This window comes from Myzus persicae, unplaced genomic scaffold (assembly GCF_001856785.1).
Source record: "Myzus persicae strain clone G006 unplaced genomic scaffold, MPER_G0061.0, whole genome shotgun sequence".
NCBI classification, from domain to species: domain Eukaryota; kingdom Metazoa; phylum Arthropoda; class Insecta; order Hemiptera; family Aphididae; genus Myzus; species Myzus persicae.
Genome location: NW_019103989.1, coordinates 466,122 through 493,633, shown reverse-complemented (window position 1 = coordinate 493,633; position 27,512 = coordinate 466,122). Strand labels below are relative to the sequence as shown.

Below are 27,512 nucleotides of genomic sequence, written 5' to 3'. Positions count from 1 at the left end.
TTAATAGATTTTTTTCAAACAGACAAGATTCAAATATTAAGACAAAAGTATACAAAATACAAAGATAAAAAATGTACAGGTACGTATATTATTCTATTCTGTTTAGGTAACTAACAAAAACAACATACATAAATCAGTGATAGATTAAATTTTAAATTTTTACAGATGGGGGCAAAAATACACTTTGTCTGAGGTAGCAGTTGCCCGGAGATTAAGCCTATATGATTACAATAATAGTATGACGTGACGTACAGATGATGTCTACTGAAACGGTCTTGGTAGCACGGAGATCGGAGGACCGCCTTATTCTCTTGCCAACCCGTCCGATCCTATTTCGGTTGGTGATTTAGGGAATTAAAAAAATCTATACACCACGACGACCGGGTGTAGAAATTGTTTTGCAGGTCCTCTTCGCACTGCACCCCGATCTCCATTTCGCACACGAAACACGGTCGACAAATAATAATGTAATATATATTATGTTCTCCTACAAAAAAACAAATAACTTTGTCGAGTCACGGCGGACAGTACCTACCTATGTATTATACGACTTGCCATTAAGTACAGACGCAAGTGCAGTTATTATCACGTTCGGGGATAATTTGACCTATACCTTATATTGATATACCGGCCCATAATACCTACAAGTCGGGCGAGACGAAGAAATCTCTCCTAGTCCGCGGGCACACAATGTGTTTGCGTTATTGTGTCTTCCGAAACAGGTATATTATTTTCTCTCCCTCCGGTGGTACAGCCCGAGACGACTGCTGAGGGTCGGCCGTAAGGATTTCTTCTTTCCATTTGTATAATAACGATAGTAGTAATAATAATAATATGTGGTGCTAGAGGCCCCGAGGTTCCCCTCTTCGGTGTGCTGTACACGCCGGAGGGACGGCGACACGGTCGGCACACACACACAACATTATATTATGTACCTAAAAACGACCAGCCGCCGCCGCCGCCGCCGCCGCGCATGCAACGCCGTGGCGGCGGCGGAGCCTGTCAAACGTTGACAAGTGGTCCGCCCGAATTGGCGTGCAACACGAAACGCACACACACACACACACACACACACACACACATACACACAGACAAGCGCACACACACACACACACACACATACACACAGACAAGCGCACAAGGAGGCGGTGGGTACAGACGGAAAAACGTACATACCTGCTGGCAGAAGCAGCTGCACTGCAACTATAATCTTCCCTATCCGCCCACCCACCCGCCCCCCGTGGCAACCACTCCACCGCCATAACATGCCATCCCCCACCCGCTCCTACCCTACACAAAGACCGTTTCAACCTGCCACACACACACACACACCACCACCGGTCTCCCATTATTTTAATCATTATAATTACGCATAATAGGAGTACCATTATTGTTGTGCGTGTGTGTGCCTGTATATAATATTATAAAAGTATATAATATATTATTTAGCAAATCTTTTCGAAAAAACCAAAAAAAAAAAACAAAGGCTTGCGTGATGCTAAATAGTTTTTAAAAATATAATTTTTTTGTTCTTTCTATGCATAACATGTCAATTAATACTAAGGGATGAAGTGCATGTTCGGATATGGTACATACCTTTTTTTTCAAACGAAATAGATTTTGACAGCAGCACTTCATATCCCAAGATGAAAATCCGAGAGTGCAGTTGTGCATTATTTTGTATACGACTCATTTGACCATTATATAGTTTCGAGTATAGATCGACGACGTCAAAAGAATAAGGTCGTCGTCGACAGGTACGAAAAATTTGTTTTTTAGTTTTTCTTTGAATTTTTGTAGATAGTTGGATATATTATATTCACCTAAATAATATTATAGCACTGGAGGGGTATACATGAAGGCTGAGAATTATATTAGAGAAACACCGAGAGAACTGACATTCCATAAGTACATGACTCCAAATCGGTTACCCGACACCGGTTCCATTTTCCTTAAAATGAAAAAAAAAATACTTTACATTTTTTCAAATGCGAATTTAACATCATAATATCACATGATATATTCCATACCGATGCCCGGTTTTTTTCTTGTCAGACCGCAGACGCTGGTTTCGTATTTTATTTTACAATTTATATAATTGAACACAAATACCCAATCGTTCTTATGATGTTCTTAACATTACCTGTGTGTGTGTGTGTGATGCGAGAAAAGAAACCGTGTCCAATAATATAACTGCGACCAAATTTATCGAAACATCAGCCATCAGGGTGCACGTTAAAAAAAACACTGACGAACGAACCATAATTAATTGAATATAAATATGATCCATATTCCATAATACGAAGGGTTGTTTTTTTTTTGTAGGGTAAAATAATAATCCGTAACTTATGCTCGATAATAATAAAAAAAAAATTATAAAAATGATACTAGTGTAACACGCATTTCTCGTAATTGATTTTAAATTTTCATAACCACGGATACAATTGTACATTGAAAATACATTCCGATACTCGTATTCATTTTTGTCTACAAATATGAACTTATTATTCAATAATATAATTTAATAGGTATAACAATAATATGATTAATTGTTTGTTAGGCAACTCCATGTTTGACAAAAAAGTGCTAACACTTTTTGTATTTTTGTACCTGAATAAATAAAAGATATACTTGACAGTTCGCTACATTCGGCAGAACTAAAATTACGTACCGGTAGTTATCTATCTATACCAGCCATAATACCTGTCAGCCACATAATATGGACCCATCAGCGTTCAGCTGATATTCTCTACAAAGTTTTCTTAAGTCCTAGACCTAAGCATAACATTTTAAGATCAATTTGTTGGGAAAAAGAAAACACGTAAAAACAAATAAATAAAAACCATGGTTAATAGGTATAATTTTTGTTCTTAAATATATATCAATTTTTTAACAAAAATATTTTATATACAAATTTTTTTCATAATGACAATAGTCTACAGTGTTTTAATCATCTGGATTCCATCTAGGTCACCTAGTGAGTGGTAACTAGGAATAATGTCAAGGCTCGTAATATTACGTTGTTTTTATTTTATATTTTTACCTACCTACATGTATGTATATAGTTTTCGCGAACACAAGTCACAATTAAAAAGTAATAATAGGTAATAATAATAATAATAATAATAATAATAATAAAAACCAATCCGTTTGGCTTTACACATTGAGCAAAAAAACGTTTAGTCTAAATTTCATTCGCAACGAAAAAACAAACATAGGTAAGTCTTAAGTTAATGTTTTTCTTATTTTTATCGTTTATAGATTCAACATTATACAAAAAATTAAAAGCATTTTTATTCAACAATTAGTGGACGTGCGGTTAAACAAAATAATATTATATATAAAAAGAAAAGAGACCTAAACAATGTATTGGTAATTTTTTTCTTTATAAGTACGTTCAAATATATAGATTGTCTGATCTCTATTGAGCTTATATATAATAATAAAAAAGAATAATAATAATAATAATAATAATAAAAATGTAAACGAAACAAAAATATCGGTTATAATTTTAGTTACAAAGAAAAATTATAATAAACGGGTAAAAAAAAATTATTATAATAATAAAAATAGTAGATTTCTACTTTGTTAAATTATTTATATAATATATTTTTTTTATTAAATGATGAGCGTTAAACTAAATTATCACATTGATGTACAAAATGTAAGTAACTGAACGGAACAGGGTGAAACTAGTTTCAGAGTTATAACAAAAGAAGACAAGTAAGGTACCATACTAAGATCAAACATAAAATGAATAAGACCTATAATAAAAAAAATAATAGACAAGCCAACAACGATAGATGGTTTAATTGCAAAATTTGTCAGCTTTGTAGAGTGATACTGAAGGTCAAGATTAAGATAAAAACATAATGAAATAACGATTGTACAATTTGTAATACAGAATTAACTAAATGAAGTTGAAAAGGAATCCGACGACCTATGAGAATTAAACTATGAGTTTATTACTTACCTATAGTTTTTCAAAATAATAATAATGATAATACATTTTATTGAATAAACTCAAGATTATGCATGGTTCAAGTTCAAGTAAAGTGCTTAAATTTCATTCATAAGAAAAGAAAAATGATGTTATTAAACCATAAAAAAAACTCTGGGAAAGCATGACAAATTTCTCAATCAGGTATGTAATATTTATTAATATAGATAAAAATAATAATAAAAATAATAATTAATAATCATAATAATAATAATAATACCTAATAATATGAATTAGATGTGGTCAAATTGAAATGATGGCTGAACCCAATATTCTCAACAAAACATAATGTTACTAACTTACCTAAATTATAAATATATATCACATATTGAAATGTTAAAAAACAAAATATTCCTTCGGTCATCTAAGTTGCCACAAGTCTTCGTTGACCGTGTCCCTCCTGATGTTTGGCATTTTTAGAATCTTCTCTTTGGCTTCTTTGGTGATCTTTGTACACCCGTACAAGTCTATGGACCGCAACAGTTTGCACGAATCCGACAAATGCTCTAGACCCTTGTCAGTGACTGAGTTGCACTGGCCAATATTGAGCACCTCGAGGTTGCGAAGTGATTTCGATATGTACAGTATGCCATCGTCAGATATTTGGCATGAACCTAAGGACAGGGTGTGCAGGCCGTATAACCCATGGGAGACATGGAGAAGTGCCTGGTCGCCGATCTTATCGCAGAACGACACATTGAGGCTGCCCAACTTGGTGCAACCTTCGGATAGGTAACCGATGCCAATGTCGGAAATGTTGTCACATGCACTCAAGTTCAGCTCGTCCAGAGTGTTCATGCGTGACACATAGTTGAGACCGGTGTCAGTTATGTTGACACAGAAACTCAGGTTGAGGCTGCGCAGAGAGCGCAGGCCCTCGGATACGTACTTGAGGCCCTCGTCGGTGATGTGCTGGCAGTCTTGTAGTCCCAGGAACTCGAGTTGCGCATTACCGTCGGTCGAGTCTTTGCTGGCGCCGCTGATGTGCGACAGGCCCACGTCGGACAGGTGCCAGCACGACCGTAGGTTGAGATACTTAAGTTTCTTAAGTTTTCGCGCGATGTGTGAGAAACCCTTGTTGGTGATGTACGAGCAGCCCTGTATCTCGAGCCGGGTGAGCCCACGGAGCGTGTCGGCGATTCGTATGAGACCACCGTCGGTAAGCTGCTTGCACAGCGACAGGTTGAGTTCGGTGATGTTCGGGTGGTGTTCGAGGAACATCTGGTGCAGGTCCTCGTCCTTGATGTGGTAACAGCCGCTCATGTTCAGCGACACCAGGTTGGGCACGTTCTGGACGATCTCGCGCAGACACTTATAACGGGACACGGACAGCACCTGGATTCGCTTGATTCCGCGCTGCTTGAGGCTCTCGTACATGGGATGCGACGACCGGCACATGTCGATCTTGGCCTCGACACCACGCCACACCGACTTGTACCAAGCAGCCTCACGCCACGCGGTGCACACCTGGGCGGCACGGCCCTTGTCCGGCACGTCCAGATAGCTGAAGATCAACGCTAGAATTTCAGGGTACAGACGGTGCACGTGCGTAGGTCGGTTCTCGTCGTACTGACATCCGCCAGCCATGGTCCGCCGTTCCACTGCCGTCGACGACTTGACCTTGCGAGCGGCAACGGGCTGTACGTGCGCCTGGTACGGTTGTACCCTGTACGGCTGGAACCGCGAGATGTGCCGGTACGAGATGGGCACCTCCGTGAAGCCTCCCAACTCGTCCATTATGGTCCCGTACGGCCCCGCCGACATGACGCGTCGTGCGTGCACTGCGCTGGGTATGTCTCGAGCGCTGTCGTCACCGTCGGCGGTGCGTGTGCCGCGGCGAGCACAGACGGTGTTGGCTCGCGTTCCTTCCGCGAACTCCGAGTGGCCGCGTCAGCAAGGCATCGCGAAATCGGCGGAGACGACGACGATAACAACGCACTTCATGGCGGAGCGAACGGTGTGACGAAAAAAAATTTACAAGCAACTATTGTTTTCTACGATTTTTCAATACGGAAAAAAAAACAATATCAATAAGACCTACTAATCACGATCGCGCACACAACCAAAAATGCGACAGTATCGCGTAATATAATGTGCACGTTCGTCGTATTGTGGTAACGCACGTCACGAGAGCGTATACCGTACTGACGACGGTAACGGGGGAACGGGTCGGACAAAAAAAAACCGTGTACTACACTGGCGTGTGTGTGCGTGCGCGTATGTGTGTATGGGTGTGTGTACGTGTGTGTGTCGGGCGTGTGTGTGTGGCGATATTTCAAACGAACGGTCTCAGCAGAGGGGGACGACCGTCACGTCGTCGTACGCTCGTACGGTGTGGAGGGAGCGCGGAGTGTTTGTGTTCGCTCGAATAGTGGAGGGGACCTACGACCGTGGACGTGCGAGAGAGATGGAATAAGGGAGAGAGGCCGAGGATGGTGCGAGAGAGAGCGACCGAGGGAAGGGATAGGGAAAGAGAGTGCGAGAAAACGAGTGAGATAGACAACGAGCGAACGAGTGGACGAGTGGGAATGTGGGATTGGGGGCGAGCGTGTGAGAGAGGTAGTGATTGGTGAGAGAGACACCTACTCCGCGTCGGCAGCGTTCGGCTATAGTTCGGCTAGAGTCGCCGCCACCGCGCGCGCCGGTGCTGCCATCCGACGACGCGCGACGGTTTCCCGAGTCTGACAGCCGCGTTTCTCAATATAATTCTCTATTCTGGTCGTCGTCTTTCATAGTTTTAGACTTCGTCGATCCTGTGTTCGCGTCATCGTCGGGGACGGCCACTGACGCTCGTCTTTTTACCGTATTTGACTCGCTCTTGGATAATACTTGTCAACGGCGCACAGTCTAGCGAGTGTCGTCTGCGTACCAGCGAATTCCTACGGACGGGTTGGGTCGGTTCGGGTCCACATGTGTGGGGAAGGTGGGGTACTATTATAGTTGCAGGCCATCGCGTTTTCCTTCATGGGGTCCCCATGGCGGGTACGATTCACCGCCACTGCCGTTGTGCTAAAGAGGTCTCGAGGCTTACAAATTGACAATAGGTAGTGTGTGTGTGTGTGTGTGTGTCGTGTGTGTGTATATATAATTGTGAGAAGTAGCGAATTAGTAGTTACGAAATTGCCAATGGTCGTAGAGACTAGAGACGTAGAGTTATCAGTTCACAATAATTTCCTAAGATTTTATGCTGTTATGAGTGTTATGTTGGGTCATTTAGGCACTGACTATACGAACAGGTACCCGCAAAAAATTGCCAATAACTGAATGGCCTGAGAGTATAGCGACGACAAATAATTTTAAGAACAATTTCTGCCGTCGTCGTAACACGCGATGTCCGCTGGGCACATTAATGATTAATTTTGAGTATTTTATATTATGACAAGCACAACCTACGACTAAAGGCGGTGATCACCCGAAAATTTGATATTTTCACTAAAAATCGGCATGACCAAACGACGTAATAGTATATTATGGGTACGATGAATGATGATAATATACATATAATTATAAATTATAATATATTCTGGAATACCGTGTACGGCGGTGTCTGTAGTAAATTATAGGTAGTAGGTATGAGTTGGATCCAAGCGAAACAACCTGTACCCGCATTGTAAATTATATACGCGAATATTATAGGTGTAGTTCTGTAATGGGAACATTGCACAGCTGCTTGTACATAATATTATTATATTGCTTGTGCAACGGTTACAGTTTTCTACTCCGTCGTTTAAAAAACACAACTCGTTTATCTACATATAAAACTCCTGGAAATTAATATTCGATCCTGGTTTTTGGCCCGTTACTTAGAACACTGGCTATGTTTTTAGTCGATATTTTACGTGGTAAACAGGTATAATACCACTGTAGTGCCTACTAAATATTCAACATTAACATTTCTAAGTTTCTTGATTAAATGATTGTGCATAAAACAATATGTTATACAATTTTACATTTGTATACATTTATGTAGTACAAACATAAAAGTTATAAAGGCACAGCGAGTGGTGTCAACGACGGTAACCTGTAGTATAACGGATTAATACCAAATAGCAAATATATATTATAACATAATAATATTATTATTTGTAAAAACAATACATATTTTCAGTTCATATAAGTAATTACAAATTTTATGTTTCTTGGTTCAACACTTCATTTCAAATATTACACTTTCCTATAAAACTATACTACTTATTATAAAACTATACTCAGTAGAAGCTACAGAATATATAGGAAATACACTATTTACAATTTAAACATGACTCCTAAGTTTTAATATTAACTTGGTAGAAAAATTTAACTGTCATTATTAAATTACGTCAAGACTTCAGATTTAGAGAAGATTCAAGAGTAAGAGTAATGAAGACTATCTGAATATTTTATAAATGCACCTTAAATACATCGTGATTACGATTATCGAATTCGATAAGTAATATAAATAAAAAGTTGTACTGATAACGTCGATGAATGAAAATGTACATTTTACAATAACATTAAGGGGGGGGGGAGTGGTTTGAGATGTCATTGTGACCCTGTTCCTCTCTGCAGGTTAGGATTGAACATTGTAACAAGGTTTCTCATGAGAAGTCCACATGCTGTACTAAAAATCTAAAAAATCTAATCACAGTTTTTTAATAGTATTTATAAAGTTCGAATTTAGATAAAATGATATATTTAAACGAAGAATAACGGTTTTAATAATTTTGTTGCAGTTTAAAAATATTATTTGTGGATACTTGAAACGTAGTTACTTGTTTTAAAGTATACTATTATATTGTATACACACAATGACTTTTTAAATGCAATGTTTTCGCAAAAAATATTCTACAGTAAAAAGTTACTAATGTTTGATTATAAAATACATTACGTTAATAGCAATATTATCATAAAATATACTTAGTGGGTAGTACGATACATGCTGAAAGACAGTCTTCGCTCAGAATCATTTTTCATATAGCTACAATTATTTAATATCATTGAATTCAAATTAAACACATCTATTTCAGTGAACCCTGTAGACACCTACTGTACAGCAAAGAGGTATCCACTTACCCGAATATTTTTTTTTAATTCCAGTAAAAAATCATATAAGCAATTTTGTATTAAATTTGAAAGCACTTATTGTTATAATTTAAAAAAATATTAATCATTAACAAGGTAGAAATAGTTACATATTTTTGTGATTTTGATAAATTTCGTACAGATTTTAACTTGATGTCTAAACGCTTAAAAAATTGTGTATTATAGATATTTTTTAACTGCAGTATAAGTATGAAAGACCTCGTTTTAAATTTCAAGCTTTCTCACAAACAAAAATATTATCATGCATTAATCGAAAATGAACTAAAAAAAAGTAGAACAATTTAAATATGTGTATAAGTATAACACAAAAAGAACCAAAACATTTTGATCATAATATTATGTTTAGTAAGTTTTAATATGAATAATTGGTGACAATTTCAAGTATTTACGGTTATTTATGAGTAAAAATAAAAACAAAGTCCATCATGATGTCAAAAACTGGTTTTGCGTAAACATTCCATTCACATTGGTGAAATTTTTTTTGCCTATCCCGATCATATTTTAAAGTATTCTGCAATTTTTACTTTTGGTCTACAAAAAACCACTTTCAAAATCGAAGAGAACCTTTTAAGTTCAAAAGTGTCTTCAGACCCAAGAAAAAAATAGACATCATTGTTAAACCAATACATTCATATAGCTCCTCTCATAATCTAAAATTATATCTCTAAATGGTATATAGATATGCATATACTTAACACGTTTATAAAAAAAATATTTACGATGATGAACATTAAATTCACTCTGCTCAAAATTTAAAAAAATATAAAACATTTCATATTCGTACAACTAAAACATAAATTAAACATAATATTTAAATTTTAAAGATAATCATTTATTTTATGTTCTTAAATTATATATAAAATCACAATAATTGCATTGTATTAACTACCAAAAAATAATATTTGTAAATTATGTCTATTAAATGTATAATAGTAGGTAATAATAATCTGAAAAATCTACCGTATAATGTATGGGTAGTGAGTAGGTAACCTAGTAATGTAACAATAGTATTAACTATTAATATTGTATAATGACTGTTATTATCAATGTTAGTACTTACATTATTTTATCGTAACGCTATAATTTACTTCAAAATGAATAATTGAATAAATATGTAAATAACAATTTATAATAATATTCATTTTTTTATTTTCGTCTTAAAAAGTGAATAAACAACCAATTATAGTAAAGCAGTACTTTGAAACTTAATATTTTCTTCTAACTAAATATTATTTTTAATTTATATTTATCATACACATTATACATTTTAAATGTAGAGTAACGATTTGTGTCTTTACTGCTTCATACAGAAATTACACACTAATTATTTTTCACAGAAAAATTGAAACATCGTAAATTGTATACCTATAAATATCGCAATATAATTAACTACCTACTTCATTAATATATTCATGTGAAGTATTGATTTTATAAATTGATCTTTCATGTGCACTGTGGTCTAAAGATGTGTTATGAATTTATTGATTAAGTGAAAACTGTGAAAACTTTATTTATTAAAACAATTTACAATCTATACAGTAAGTTATAAGTATATAATAAGTAAATGTTATTATTAATATTGGTAAATGACAGAAGTTAAGCATTTTTAGGAAGGTACTCAGCAGTGCCACCTGATCTGGTATTATTTAGGTATTAGGTATTGTAAACAATTATTTTTAATTAATAAATTTAGTATTTACTTAGATCCGTTTATTAATTGATTTATAATAAACGCTCAGGGAGCGATAGGTAAATGGTAACTTTTAGATATAGTACCCAACTATATTATATATTATAATCTATATGTACGAGTTTAAATTTATTAAGGCTTGAAAACGTTATTATTATAGGTATTTTCAAAACATGGTTTAAATGGATAAAAAAACCATAAACGATAATTATCATTTATCACCATGGGATATGCACTATAGTTAATATCTATTTATCTTAGTCCGGGATTATCACTAAACAAATTGTATCTATAAATATTATTAAAAAAAGATAACATAGTCAAACAAACCAGATGAAATAATAAATGGGACGAATTATATCTATGACAGTGTGCCCTATGGAACTTAACCCAGACAATTTATAATGTATAATAGAACATATGTATATCTAATGAATAATATAACAAAAGTAATCCTCTATAAATTAGAATTATAATCTTTAGAGTTCAAAGGCTTGGGTATTTATTTGGTATTAATTGATAAAATGTATTGATACAAGAAATTTGAACAACCTGGACATTTTGTTATATAAATGACAATAATTTATAATTCTTTATCATATTAAATGAAAAACTTACTTATCAAATTTAATGTTAAAATTTAAAATTCATTGTATAACTACAAACTGCACTAAATTATTATATAAACCAAAATAATAAAATAATTTTTTTTAAATTTAAATCCCCATTTAAGTATTTTAAAAGCTAAGAACTTTATTTACATCAAATTTTGACGCCATTATAATATTTTTTATATACTTATTAGTAAATTCTTTAAAACCTTTAGTAATAAATGAGTAATTGTAATAACTAATATTAATAAAGTTAAAATTATTTTATGAAAAATAAAATAAATAATAATATTTTTGACCTGAATTAATTAAACGAAATTTGTATAATATGCATTCCTTTTAAACAATTTACTATATTCTCACAAGGTCAAAATAATAGACAAACGCATTTAACAACGGTAGTAGTAATATTTTTTAGACTTTGCATTACTTTAACCACTAATAAGCAACATTATTTATAGTAACTCAATGCGTATATAATTTACAGACATTAATCAAAATTTGTATCATTTTTATGAATAATGTTTAGACATTAAACACAATTAATTTTGGACTATTAGGAATATAATAAACCGGTTACATATAAGTAGCAACTGTAAGAAAGCTATCGCATAGCGTAGGTAGTAGCGTAGGTACCAAATTTTACTAACAACATAATAATATATTAATATGTAAAATAATTACTAAATAGCGAATACAGAGTTCACAGCAGAAGATATGTGATATAGTTCTACAAAATGTCTACATATAGTTTAAAAAAATAATTTCAACGACTCGACATCGACTTATAGCCAAAAGCATTTATTTGGATTTTATTGTTGTCTTTATTATTCTTACATCATAGAATAAATAAATCAGAATGGGCACTGATACTGAATTAAACGAGAAACTTAGCGAAATCTTATATATAAATTCGCCATTTTTTTGGAGGGATTAGTATGACCATTATACATATATATATGTATGTATAAATACATTTAAAACAATATTATCTTCCTCCAAAAACATTACTTCCAATTATTGTTATCATATTTAAGTGTCTAGAGTCTGGTTTTATTATAGAATGTCAAAAAGACAAAATAGCATATTACAATATAATATGTTATGAAGATATTATTTTACATGCACCTGTATATAAATATACAATATATTTATACCTATCTATAAATACTTCAAAATATTTATGTTTGTTTTATTTTAGTTTTACTAAATACCAATAAGAATTTAAAGTTATTCGGAAATTAATGCCGTTTTGTTCACATTGTTCCAATACAATGTACAGCTATATAGCTATTCATAATATACCTTCTAAACGTGTTGGCCAAGTCTATATTGTATAGACTTCAATAACAATATTTACGTAAATACCGTTATAGGAGGTGTTGCACCTAATAGAACTAAGGTGTAATGAATACTCAATATAATATTATTAGTATATACTATTATTCGGAGAGTCATTATAAATTATAATATATTATATTATGATTTATGAGTTATGACCATAGAACAAATCACCAATAGAAAATGACAATACCTAATACATCGGTTATTTAATTTGTAACTTGGTTATTCTGTTTGTCTATCTATTCGAAAAAAATGTTTTCAGTATAATTATTTCATTTGAACTAACTGAACGCGATACGATTGCTATTGCAGTATAACTCACACATAAGTGTAAGATAGGACCATATATATTGTATAATATACGGTCCATCCTATAGGACCTCTACGAATTCCAATATAGTTAATGCATCGCATCTTAATAGCATCTATATTCGGCGTCTTTGATTTATAGTTGGTTCGTCGATATCCTTCTACTCCATCATTACCATATTATACCGACTTACGTTTCGTTAGCTCCTGCAGCTTCTTCAGATCCAACTACACGACGAGTCCTCCACGTACGTGTCCCCAGCCCCTTCCCTTCCATATTGTTCATCGCGTTTTAACTAGGATTACTAACACTCAACGGTAAAAAAAATGTCTGTTTATTTGTACGGTCATGTATACATACAGGTTGTAATGACTGTCAGAGTGTATACTCTGCAGTGGGCCAATGGACATTTTAATTTCGAAATTATTATTGTTCCGACTTGTATATTGAAATGTCTGCAGAGACATATGAGAGTATATCATGATGATGATGATTATAAAGTGATGTGAATTTGTGCAACACTCGTGTAACAAATAGTATTAAACACACCGCGTATAGAATTATTGTATATTTGTATACAATAATAAAATATTATTATTTTTTGATATTTATACACAAAAAACACAAGTGTTATGATTTGTATTTGATAAAATTGTTATTCATTAATCGGCATTAATCCTAATTTATAAAAACTCTTGTCTTTGAGTTTTGACTAAGTAAATTAACATTCACTTATCATACAATTCACATTTCATAGGTAGTATTTGTTCTTAAAAAGTAAAAACTACGGTCAAATTATAAATTTACTGGCTACCCTACCTACATAACTGACCGAGAAGAATTTCATAACAACAATACCACATAATAAATAGTATGATCGTACCTACCTACAACCTACATGTTGGATATATCATATAATATAGTAGGTATGTTGACAATCACAAACGGTTCCATTCCATTCGGTATTGTTGAAGATTTCTAGAGTGGATGCGGTAATAGTTTATTTATTCATTGTTTTATTGTTACTTTAATTTAATTTATATTATGCGGAAAAAAACTCTATTCGCATGGCTGCAGATAAGTTATTGTTTTTGTGAAGTCGATTAATTGTTAATACTTATGTATGAGCGCATACACACACACACATACGAACTCACTCGCTGCGATTGTAAATGAATTGCGTAATTATTATTATTGTGAACTGATGTTTACGGCTGACATTCTTGGCAAAAGTTTTGGAGTCTATGTATGTTTTTATTACAAAATGATGTGGCGCATAACGACCTACATTTCTTACGTTTTATTTTTTCAAAAGTTTTTTAGATTCTGTTACTTTTAAAAATTACTTTTTCCATTACTAAGATTTTTTTATTTTAAATACAATTTTCGTCGATAAATTTACAACTATCTTTGCTACAGCGGATCATCGGTTCGGCCGGACAAAGGTGATGCGGCCTTATAACAGTTTTTTAATCGGGTCTTTAAACTTTGCATTATGTATTGTGTTATCATGTTATGCTTTACTTGCTGATTGCAAATAAAAATAATACAAACGACTGACCATTGATAAAATATTTTTTATTTATTCATAAAACAAAATACATATAACCTATATCTATAGTATTTTTATGCTATTATTATAAATAACGGTTTGGGTGTCCGTCTGTATACAAATCGTGTAGTCGGCTAATTCTTTATAGTTCATAATATTGCGATAGGGCGGGACTCTTTTTGCCCAAATATTTTAAAATTACTTTCCCTTTTCTCCCAAGAATATTATGGCACTTTTTTATCGCATTTTTATAATACACGATCTAGGAAACCCTTACTTGAAGCCATTTAGCATTACACAGAAAGTACTACAAGGAGGTGGCTTTTATTACTCTCCAAATATTTATTATATATTTTGTGCACTTAATGAATTTAAATGTACATTAAAATAATTCTTATAACATTTATAAGGTCGTTAAAAAAATTGCTTATAGTATTGTATTTATAATTGTGTCAAAATTACATCAATAATTAAACAGAATGGATTTGTGTTAAGAATACTTTAAGCTTGAAAAAAAAAAAATATAAAAAATATAAATCGTCAAAATATAAGTAATAAATTTATAATTTTTAATAATTAAATGACATTGATTTAATAAAATCATACCGATTGATTGTTCCTGTTTTATATTGTTGTATTTTTTGCTCAGTTTTTCATTGTCGGTTTAAATTTTTTTTATCTTTGGGACAAGTTTGAAAATGAATACTGTTTAATTTAATGTAGATCTGAGTTTGTATTTCATTTATAGCACTCAACCAGACACAGACCATTGTAGACAAATACTGGACATAAATAATTCCGAGTAAGTGTTTCCCAAATTGTGTATTGTAAAAATGTGATCAAAAAGTACTATTATATTCTTGGGCGAAAAGGGAAAGTAGTTTTAAAATATTTGGGCAAAAAGCGACATGGGCGAAAATCGAGAGGTCATTTTTGGGAGAAAAGGGTCTTGAACATTGTGATATCGTACTTGGTAGATAGGTTTTAGACGGGAAATAATAGTTTCAGAGTAAAATAATTGTATTTAGTATTTACTCACTATAAATAAAATTATAATAGATGACCGGATATTGATACAAAACGTTTATTAAACATTTTTATCATTTACATAATTTATCCACTCAGCGTTGGGTCCATAGTCTATACAAGATTTGCCGGACAATTCTTAAATGTTTAGTTATGTATGTGTTTACTATAATATCATATTTCATCCTGCGGAGACGGGAAATTATAATTTTTATGTTTAATATTTTTATTCATCATATATTTAATATTTGATAATAATTTATAATTCAAATTACTGATAGAAACCACTAAATGAATATCGTCGCAATTAATCATAGCACTCGGGTATCTTGCAAACTGTAATTGCTTACATTGGTAATATTGTGCGTATTTATTAAATGTATACTTTAAATACATACTATATAATATATAGTATACTGTATATTAGGTATTGACTAATAATTTTTTTCAACTTTGAGAAATCTATTATAGCTCACAAGAAGATTTATTTTATAAAGTAATGTGTTTAATTTTTATGATTTCTATCAATATACAGAAACTAGAAGATTTAGATTCTCAACCCTTACATCGATAATATTTTTTAATATATTTTTTATAATCTTGAAAATGAAAAATTGTAAGTAAATTAGAGATACCTATAGGTAATATTATGTTGTTTGAACAGGCTTATCCATAGGTATATTTTACAATTTATACAGTTGAAAGTCAAACTATAGAACTTAATTTCGTTAAACGTAAGACGTAACTATAGGTGATATATTGCTAATGTAGTAATACATACCAGATAAATAATAATGATTTGTAATGACTAAAAAGTGATCACCACGTAACATCACCGATATCACTCTTCATATTTTACCTATGTAGTTAGTTGACCATAGTTGACAATTAAAAAAAGTTTGCAATAGTAAGGTTTACAGAAAATATGTTGTTCCATATAAATCGATAACTAACAGTTATTAACTATACAACTAAACCAGCACTATCGGGGCTTATGCTCAAGAAACACAGTGATTGGAGTGGCATGAATCATGACGCTGTGCATCCGGCAATATCGTTGAAAATAATACAAATTTAGGAAATAAAACGTTCATATGACTTGCTAAATAAATATGTAGGTACTGGAATTGGCAAAAATAATTTTATTGTTGATTGTTTACTTTTGATCGTATCATAAAACAACGATAAACCATGTACTAAGTCGTTAATTAATTGATGATGATTAATATTGATGCGTACTAAATGTAAATGTGAAATGGATGATGCTTTTATTTATGATGGTATCATTTGCATGAACTATTGCTATCTTATTGTCTACTTTATCATAGTGCTTCGAATAGATGTTAACAACCAGTGGCGAAGATACGTTTTTGCCTGTATAGAGAGAAGGGGATGGTTAAATCGATTTATTTGTAACTCATAAGTATTGGAAAATTTATAATTTATTATAACTCTACTGTACCTCAATTTAGATTTTAAAATCGTAACTTTTCTTCTTTTATTTTAGTTCTGGTAGGGGAGGTTACCAAATGTAACGCGCGTTTATACTGCGCCACTGGCCACTGCAGTCTGAACATACTGTTCGTTTAAATTATGTAATATGCGAGTATATTTTTTTAAGTTGTTTAATACTATTTTTTGTGAGAGCGATTTGAGACATAACAAAATTATTGAATGTATTTGCTTTTTTCTTTAATAATGCTTATCGCGCATAATTCATTTGTTTCTTTATATTATTATACATTATAGATAGTATAAGGGGACGGCATACTCAGATAGGCGCATTCTGAATTTAAGGTTAGCAGTTTTTGCAATAGTCTTTTGTACATAAGTTTCGTTTTCTGTCAGATGCAGAGAAGATATGTATAAAAGTTACAGCATCTATATTCTACACTTATAGCCTTAAGGCTTATAAACTTTTGTTTGTTCAAGTTCATATAATATAGTAATAGACATAACAACTATACGCCAATCATCATATTATGTCAACTCTCAATAATCGAATTAAGAAAATCAATTCATTTTAGAGTTTTTCTAATATATTTTTAAAATTCTGATTTAGTTTAAATATTATAAAAAGTACTTGAGACATTATTTGAGTATACCTCTATAATAAGTTAGCTGAACCATAAAAGTTTTCAGTACCGCACTATAATAACTGCAAATTAAATTAAAAAGTAAGAAATATAATATTTTTTTATTTGTTTAAATGTTTCGCCATATCGAATGTTATTCCAAGGATTTTTTACTGTAAAAATAATTTAAAACATAATAATATGTAAGGTCCTCAATAATATAACATAAATCATTTGAAATGATAAAATAGTTTGTTTTGGGTAAATTTTACTTAATAATAGATACTCTGTTCGTATATCATACAATTTAATTAAATATAATTTACATATTTATATATTATATAATGCCCTTAAGTATATATATATATATACATATTATTTATATAAATTCAAATAAACAATGATGTTACTTGATTATAAATTCATATTATTTTTCGACCTTATCCTGTATACGGTTAGGGATCTGCAGTCTTTTATATCGATTCTCCAACATGCCCTATCATGCACTACCCCTCTCATTATTTTACACCCCTTCATAAATATATATATTTACAAAATGTTTCTTTTTTTACGTCCCTCACTTTTTATCCGCTCCCTAGCATATCTCAATTACATTTTGGCTTCCTTGGTTTCTAAACCTATCAAAATTCCACATCTTAGACACAATTTTCGATTAAGTTTTATACATGTATTTGTATTCTTTTAAATATATTAACAATGTTCATATGCAATTATAGTAATGTAAGTTGTAAATTAAAAAAATTAAAGTTAAAAATAAAATCACATACATAATATACGTATTACATAGTTCATAATTAATAATGGGCTCTAACTCTAAAAATATATTACTATAGTATTATATACAGTCAAAATATAATTAAATAAAATCTAATGTTAGTCACAGTCCATATCACTTGAGGAGGTAAAAAAAATTTCCATCGCTCAATTGATATAAATTAAATGGTAATTACCCAAACGGACGGTTAATTTTTGGTCAAAATTTTAGTAGTCGTCCAGTTAATAATTTTTCCTTATTTTTAAGTGTCATTATTATTATTATTGTTATTATAATTGTTTATAGTTAATTGTATCTTCTAAAATATTAGGTATATCTCATAATTCCAAACCTATAGAGTTCGTATTTATTAAATAATTAATTATTACCTAAAACATTTACACTTTAAACAACTCTTTTTTCTTCATAAATAATTAAACAAATACATATTTTAGACATTTATAGACAATTAATAGAAATTTATAGGAATTAATGTTAGGTAAATATTTATTTTACTCGAAAACATTATTTAATATGATGTAATGTTTTTGAATATCATGCTAGATGTAAATTCTTTGAAAATAAATTATCCCTTTTTAAATTATTTGTATTTGGTTCAAGAAATATTCTTAATTTTAGTTCTTTATTCATTTTTAAATAAAATTGGATATTAATTAGATACCTAAAAATGTTGTTTATGTTGTTTAAACATTATAAATAATTGTATCAATATTTTAATTCAGTAGGTACAACATATAACGTCATACGGAACTTATATACATATTACATGTATGAAGTATTTGATTTAAAGTTTTACATTTTAAGTATACTTTCAGATAAATTATAATGGAAAAAGTATGGCCAGCTGAAAGTATCTAAGTACTTTTAAACTACAGTTCATACTATATGTTCAATGGTACATATCTAGATATACTAATTAATATGATGTACCTACCATTTAGTAGCATTATTTTATTTAAAATAAAATATAATTATACCTATAGGTATAATATCAATTACGTTTTTGTTGTCATTCGGATAAACCCTCCCTTAATCAATTAATAATACTCTATAAAAATTAGTATTGTTTAAAAGGCTATTATTATTAATCAATGAATCATTATCAGATAATCAAATGAAACATTTCATACATGTATATCGTGAAAGTGTTAAAATAACGAGTATATAAAACACGAATGGAAAATACTATAGTAGGTATAGACTGACACTATACTACAGTGTGTAAAAAATACGCATAATAATTTTTGAAAGTAGTTTTACTGCAATTATTTAGCTCCTATACTTTATGTATATATATAACATACACCTTCACTTATAATATTTCCTAATTATAAAATTATCGATTAAACTTGATTTTATTTTAATATTTTATACACTAAAAAATATCCCCGGTAAAAAGTTTATGCTGTTAATGTAATTAAAAATACATTTTGCTTGGCTGTGTGCTTTATTTTTTTTTATATTAAAAAAAGAACATGTATTCATCATAATATAATATAATATTAATGTATAACATCTCACCTATAAGATTCGATATTTATTAAGCAATAAATAATATGTAACGTTGGGGCGTTGGTTGAGTGAATAGAATTTCAATTTCTTATACTATTTTTCCTTCTCACGTTGAAATACATAAAATAAATAATTTATTATTTCCTATTTCCATAAACTTATTAAAATTTTTTTTTAGAAGATCTCTACCCAATAATTTTAAGATCGTATACCTACATATCTACCTACGTGTGTTAAGACTTCAAAGTGTTTATTCTAGTTCGAAGTACCTATATAAAGTATTTAATTTTTACATGTATGACACTCACAATAATTTATACTGTTCATATTCAATATTAAAAATTTTAGTACAAAATACAAATAAAGCTGCATAATATTTCATAGTTTATAATATTGTACATGTGAACTTCTACAGTTTTTATACAATTTAATAAGAACGTGTTATATCTTAAATGTTTCGTTATTGGCATAGTTGTTTATAGTTCCTTTAGATTTCCCAATAACCATTTTTTTTTTATTTTATATGACACTGAGTCTAATTATTACAGTCGCTACTCGCTTGGTATGATTACTTTCTATTGCACAAGTCTTAGGGTTTTGATCACCATTAATGAAAGATTTTTCTGCTTAGTTTGTCATGCAGAACTATTTGGTTAACCGTATAACACTCCTAAACTAGTTTCTTTTAGTAGGTACCTACTGAATACTGAAAAAATTATTTGAAATATTTTAGAAAATTAGTAATTTTAATTTTAATTTTAGACTGTGTGCAGAGCGATAAATGTATTGATTTTACAATGATGGGCGGGCTTAATACATTTTTTTGTCTTAGTCTTGGTCTAAGATTAGGTTAACCAACCTAATCTTAATCTTATAAAGTCTTCGCTTAGAGGAGTTTTTCGTATGCAATGAATTATCATTGAATTTTAATTTATCATATATATTTCTTTAACTTATTCAATGACGAAGTACACTCGATACCTACCGTACAATACAGTGGTTACCTACTTTCCCTATTTTTCATTATTATTGTCAACTAGTATGGATTGAACACAAATATGCATATCAATCATTAGCCATTGCTCATTGTGCAATAATCGTCATTGAGTTTTTATGAATTATTATCGGACTAACTACTCAAGTTAAATACGATTAATTATCCAGTTCAAGATTTTGAAATTTTACTTAAATTGAAAATTGCACAATTCACAAAGCTTATAAAACTTGTTCGTAAATATTTTATTTTTATCGAAGAATGGCTCCCATAAGGTACTGGTCTTAGAACGATCTAGACTCTAGAGGACCCAACTCTCCGCTGCCACGACCGATAACCGGCTCTCTTTTGTTCAGCCGTCGCGGGACGTTTTTTAATTGTCCATTATCAGATATTTGTTTGAAAATAATAGCTAACCTTCCCATGTAGAGATTGACCTTTTATCAAACTTTTAGGTGAGAATATTATCTGTGTTCTCTCTTTGGTTTTTTACAATATTTTAATGTTTATGTGAATTTTGAACCTTTTCAAATATTAATACTTTACTACTCACTCATAAGTCATAGCTCACTTAAAAATCAAAATATATTAAAAAACCAACGAGTTAACATAGATAATATTCTTACCTAAAAGTTTGATAATGACCTATGATTCACTGTAATATAAAAATTTACAGCACACTATTGAAACTAGTGAACGACAATTTGTCTTGAAGTACGTGTGTAAGGCGGGTCACGGGAGCAACATCCTCTCAAATAGGATAGGTAATAATTTTGGAAGGAGTTCTCAAGTGTTACCATCTATTGGCGAGATTGTCACACAAATGAGTAACCGGTTTGCTAATTAAGTATCGAATTTAATTCAGATCCTAATTTTGAGGAAAAAATCACCGATTACAAGTAACGAATTTCTATTTAGTCGTGTCGAGTCCGTCGTCGTTCTCCGTTGTCTCTCATTAATTATGCCTAGGATTAAGTAAATGGCATCGGTGGCATAGTGTGGGACAAAATACGCGCCCTGTTTGATTTATATTGACGTTTTTCTTTTAATATTACAATAATCATTGATCGTAAGCGGGTGCATCAGTGAAAGTTAACTCCAGGCACGAGGGCTTGGGACAATTCGTACGCGGGTGCGATCTGCACGACTCCTGAACACGTCACGCACGGGCCGTGTGTTTTATTTTGGTCGCCAGTTCGCCATCTTCGGTCCAGGGCGGTTAGTAATGAGATGTTTTAACATGACACTTTAATATAACACAGGGCGTCAGGGCTATTAGTATTATGATCATTATAGAGTAGTATTAGTATTATTATTGATTGGAATTCTTGTCTATAGTTATAACCACAGTGTAATACTGCAGCTAAATAACCCGATATTGGTAATTTTGAAGTTTTTTTAAGACACTGTTTAGTGTTGGCGGTAACGAGATAAAGTGCTATCATTGATATTCGGTTTTTATCAATATTATTAATATCATTTGTCTACACATTTATCGTGTACTTATATAATATTATGTCAATAGAAATATAATTTTTATCATCGCCGAAGCATATCATATTATAATATTGTAATGTTTATTATTATATTCCATAACGGCTAATCGGACAAACTTTATATTATATAGTAGATGGGCGTCTAAATGCCTGTAATGTAAATAATTATGCTATTGAACTATGTCTGTCATGTAATATCATTACAAATTTACAAACCGAAATAGTTACGTCATTAGTATTATCAGTAAACTATTTCCTGATCGAGTCTTTGGTACAATAAATGACAAAATATAACTGATATTTCGTCTAAGTTATAAGGTGATCAATATTACAAAACACATTGGTATTATATTTGCTAAAGTAAGATTGAAAATTGATTTAATAATAATCCATTTAATATAATGTTTAATATTTAATACATTGTATAAAAATGTCTAATTTTCAAATTTATTCATGGGAATTATCATTACTTATGAGTTATGATGAAATCCTACAATTTACAAATTGAATGGTATAATAAATATAAGATCATAATATAATATGTATTTTTATTCTCGATAAAATTAACTCGTTTAACCCTAAAACATTTTTTGATAAACATTTTTGATATCACGTTAAAATAAATATATTTTATTTATATTATTCGTAAATTAACTTCTTCTATTTGGACATGCGGCTAATGCACAATTTATTGATAAATTCTTGAATAATAAAATATATACTTAAAATTTATGTGGAAATTCGATTACTCTACCATAAAATCAGATAAAAATATACATTATTCTACAGGATTCACTCGAAATATAGGTATAATATTTATATATCGGTATCATCAATAATAAATACATAAATAATTTCAATAGTGTAAAAAAAATATATAGAATTATTTGACATAGAATATTAAACTTTCATCTGTAGAACGAAACTCACATACATGCCCCAAGTACACAATAAGTTTATATAGGGATTCTCTAGAGAAATGGCAATGAATTACGAAAAATGTTATATTGCCCTTGTACGAGAAACCAAGAGAATTCGCAAGGGATGCCATTTTTAAGGATAAAGCATTTTTTGACTACCCATATTTTTAAGAAGGTGGATAATTTCTCAAGATGCGTCTTGTATTTTCCGATCATATTTTTAAAATTAATTTTTTCTTGAACAATAAATTTATACCTTCATTAGAACTTAAGTTATAAAAATATTAACTATAATTACTTAATATCTTAATTTATACAATCGTTTGGAACACTTATGTTTCGGTAATATGGCAATTAGTTTAAATTAATTACGTTTAAAAAATACGTAATAAATTACATTATAAAATTTATTTCAGTAATAAATATATGTTAATCATTAGTAGTTTGTAAGTCGCAGTAGTTAGAAATTTATTTTCTATAAACTATTACAAAAAAAAAAACTTAAAATGTTGAAAGTATTATTTTATACAGCATAGAGAATATACAGACTTCGGTTCTTTGTTGTTAGTATAATATACATATTATTTTGCTTTCGATGTGCTGTTTCGAACCACGCAAATCACAATAACGAAAAGGTTTATTTATTTTTCAGAAATTTTAAATTTACAAATCGTAAAATTATAAATTTAAAAAAGGACTTAAATATTTTTAACGATCTGTATATACATTTCCAAGTAATAAAATTCTATCGTAATACTCATGGAAGTCTGACTATTTGGGTTGTGGAAGATGGCAATTATCATAGTAAAGTTAAAGTCATGTCGTAGAATAAGTTACAGTACGAAGTAGTCCAATAGAAAATAATATTATAATATGAACCAACTGAGCACAGAGCGTAAAGGTGCAGCGATACGAAAACACTATTAGTCAACCACGTGAAAACAAACCAATGACTGGATGACCTCGGGAGTCTGGAGTATTTTTTTTTTTCGTTAAACGCATGATTTTGTTTTCGAAGTATATTATTTTTAATGCACAAGAATATACTGTATACATTATGTATATCTATCATATATACACAATACAAGCAACCAAACAAACATTACGTACGATTGTACAGTATGTTGAAGTCGTTTATCCGTAACGCGCACCTATATATTATACATATAAGTATATAATATATTATATTATATTATGCACATACACACACACACACTCGCACATGTGTATATGCGGTAGGACCATGTGTTGCTTCGTTTAAAAACAAAACAAGAAAAAAAGACAGACAAAAGTACACGTAGTTGATTTCTTTTTAATTACAATACAACGTTGATTTAAAAAAATAGGTAGGTACATTTTTTTTTTCGAAACTGGCGCTGTTTTTATCAGAAAAGGGGTAGTCTGAGAATCCTCCCCCTACTGCACCTGCCATTTGCGTTAGTGAGTACACGCAGGATACACAATGTACATTAGTGCATTATACTGGTATAATAATATAACGCTTGTAATATATTTCTTCTTTTTATGCGTATAAATATCGTTTTACCCCTATGTCAATATAAAACCGTATCTCTCGAGTGTAAGTCTTTAGGTGAGGGGATTTAAAACGCACATCTCTCCAAGACCGTTCAAGCGCGTTACTAACTTTTAATTGCTCGCGGGGTGGGTACCCTTAATTATTATGGCTCTGAATTCTTATGCAGCTTAAAGTTTAACGAATAAAACAAAAAATAAAAAACACTTCCACAAACTAAGGCCATATAAATGATAATATATAGGTGGTATATACATATTATATACCTAGTATACATGTTTTGAAAACCGATAGCTGTGCATGATTTTGTGAAAAACCTATTAGGTTTTTAATTAATATACTTTTTTCGTGCATATTATTTTATACGTTTCAACGCTGATCCCGCGAAAGTTTGTACGTAATTCAAGCGAATTTAATAATGAATTGTATTCATATGCGAATATACATAGTATTATATAATATTATTGGTACCCACGTTTATTTCAAAACATTAATATTATATCGTTAACCATTCGTAACATATCTATAGAATTGCCTTTCAGTTTATAGTTGTGTATTTCTTTAAAATATTCCGAGAAAACAATTTAAAAGTCAACATTTAACACTCTTAACACAACAATTTAAGTTGAGATATTAGCCTTTTAATGGACTGTACAAAATAAATAAATAATATTTGAAATTCTGGTTTAGAATCTCATATGCAGGAAAACAAAGAACTTCCACTACCTATTTGTTAAAAATATTTTAGTTAGGTTAGGTTAATTTTATATTGTATTATATTACATTAACCCAAAATTATGTACAATATAATATTTATTTAAATAAATTAACACAATTATTAACGTATTGATAATTTACTGTAATGTGTATAAATATTTTTTATTGTTCATTGTATATTATATAGTAAAATTACTCATAATATTCTCATCAACTAACGATAATATATTATTTGATAATTCATTGTTTAAAAGTTAATTTTATTTAATTATCCAATGATAAAAATAATTGTACAACGTTTATGGAAATATAATATTATACAGATTCCAAAATGCATTATATTGGACACAATATGTTTGATGATGTGCACCTTAGACACCTTAAAATAAATGTCTTCATAATATATTCAATACATAATTGCATAATGCTTTTATGCATATATACATAATATAATAGCTGTAACCGGACTTTTGATCTTTCTATAGAATTCATCTGTTCTGCCATTTTCGCATGTAAATACATTACTCAATTGCATTAACTAAATAGTAATTAACATTAAAAAACGCTAAGCTGTCTGTATTCAACCAACATTTTAAGCTTAAAATACATTTTAGAACCTAAAAATATGATGCTTCGTAAACATAATTAGTTTTTATTAATATTAATATAATATTTACTAGTATATCAGTACCTAAATGGATTTTTTCGATTTCATTTGTGGGTGCCCAACTTGCACTTGCTGTTATTTAAAAAAAAAGTTTTAATTGGTATTTCATTATACTACCGACAGCAGACTTCAGAGGCCATTATTTACATTATATTATTAATAATTTATTTAACAAACTATTTTTATAGACTTTTCTAATTTAACAAAATAATTTATTGATTAGGAAGGCACCTACTGTACAATATCATTGTTGTAAAATAGTACGATAACAATAATGATTTATAATATTACATTGAACAATGTACATAGATAAATATTAATTTAAATAATGAAATAAATTAGTATAAAATAGTTGAAATGTAACACTTTACTTTATTTCCAAATTTGTATTGATTTTTATATTTTTCAGAAGTTTTCGTAGAAGGTCAATGGTTCGATTTTAAATTGGTGTTTTAAATTCCATTGTCTGAAACACGTTACAACTACTTTGTATTTTGAGAACATTTTCATTCAAATTATATAATTTCTAAACATAAATTTAGAAAAGAGTTCAATTTACTTGTACGTGTTATTTTAGGAATTTTTGAAGAGGATACTTTACTAGAACAAGTGGGACTAAACGAAGAGCATACTTTTGGAATTCCTTTGCAGAAGTTCAATTTGAATTTAATTTCAACCATACCTACTCCTTTTAGTAAACAATGTATTTCTTGTTTTAAACTTTATTGCGTGCAAAATATTTTATTTTTTTGCCTCTACCAATGTTTGATATTAGACTTTAAGAAAGTTAAAAAGGACTTAAAAAACCATTTATACCTACGGTTTAGTTCATATATTTTTTTAATTCCAAGGCTACAAAATTCATTTACAGTATATTTAATTTTTAAGTTTCCACATAAAGATGTAAAATATGTTAAAGATCTTAAAGTGAATCATAAATATGCTCAAACTACTTTAAATATTCATAAGTTATAATCGTCATAGCTTATAAAATTATAAGTAGAATTTTGATAATTGTTATGCTTGATTTGTTTTTTTTATCTTAATTATCTTGGATTAAAATTTACTTAAATGTTTAAAATATACGATTAAGTGGTTTATATAATAAAACCGAATATTTATAAATAATATTAGTTAACTTTATGAAAACAGTTATAGAGACATGCATTAAAAAAAAAAATCGATG

At 30.4% G+C, this 27,512-nt stretch overlaps 1 protein-coding gene across 1 annotated transcript; it reads right to left on the bottom strand.

The window, feature by feature from the left end:
* Nucleotides 1–3,618: 3,618 nt before the first annotated feature.
* LOC111037293 (F-box/LRR-repeat protein 14) lies at nt 3,619–6,243 on the bottom strand. Its single transcript, XM_022319790.1, has one exon. The coding sequence runs from the start codon at nt 5,762–5,764 to the stop codon at nt 4,361–4,363; it is 1,404 nt and encodes a 467-aa protein (XP_022175482.1). The 5' UTR covers nt 5,765–6,243; the 3' UTR covers nt 3,619–4,360.
* Nucleotides 6,244–27,512: the final 21,269 nt, after the last annotated feature.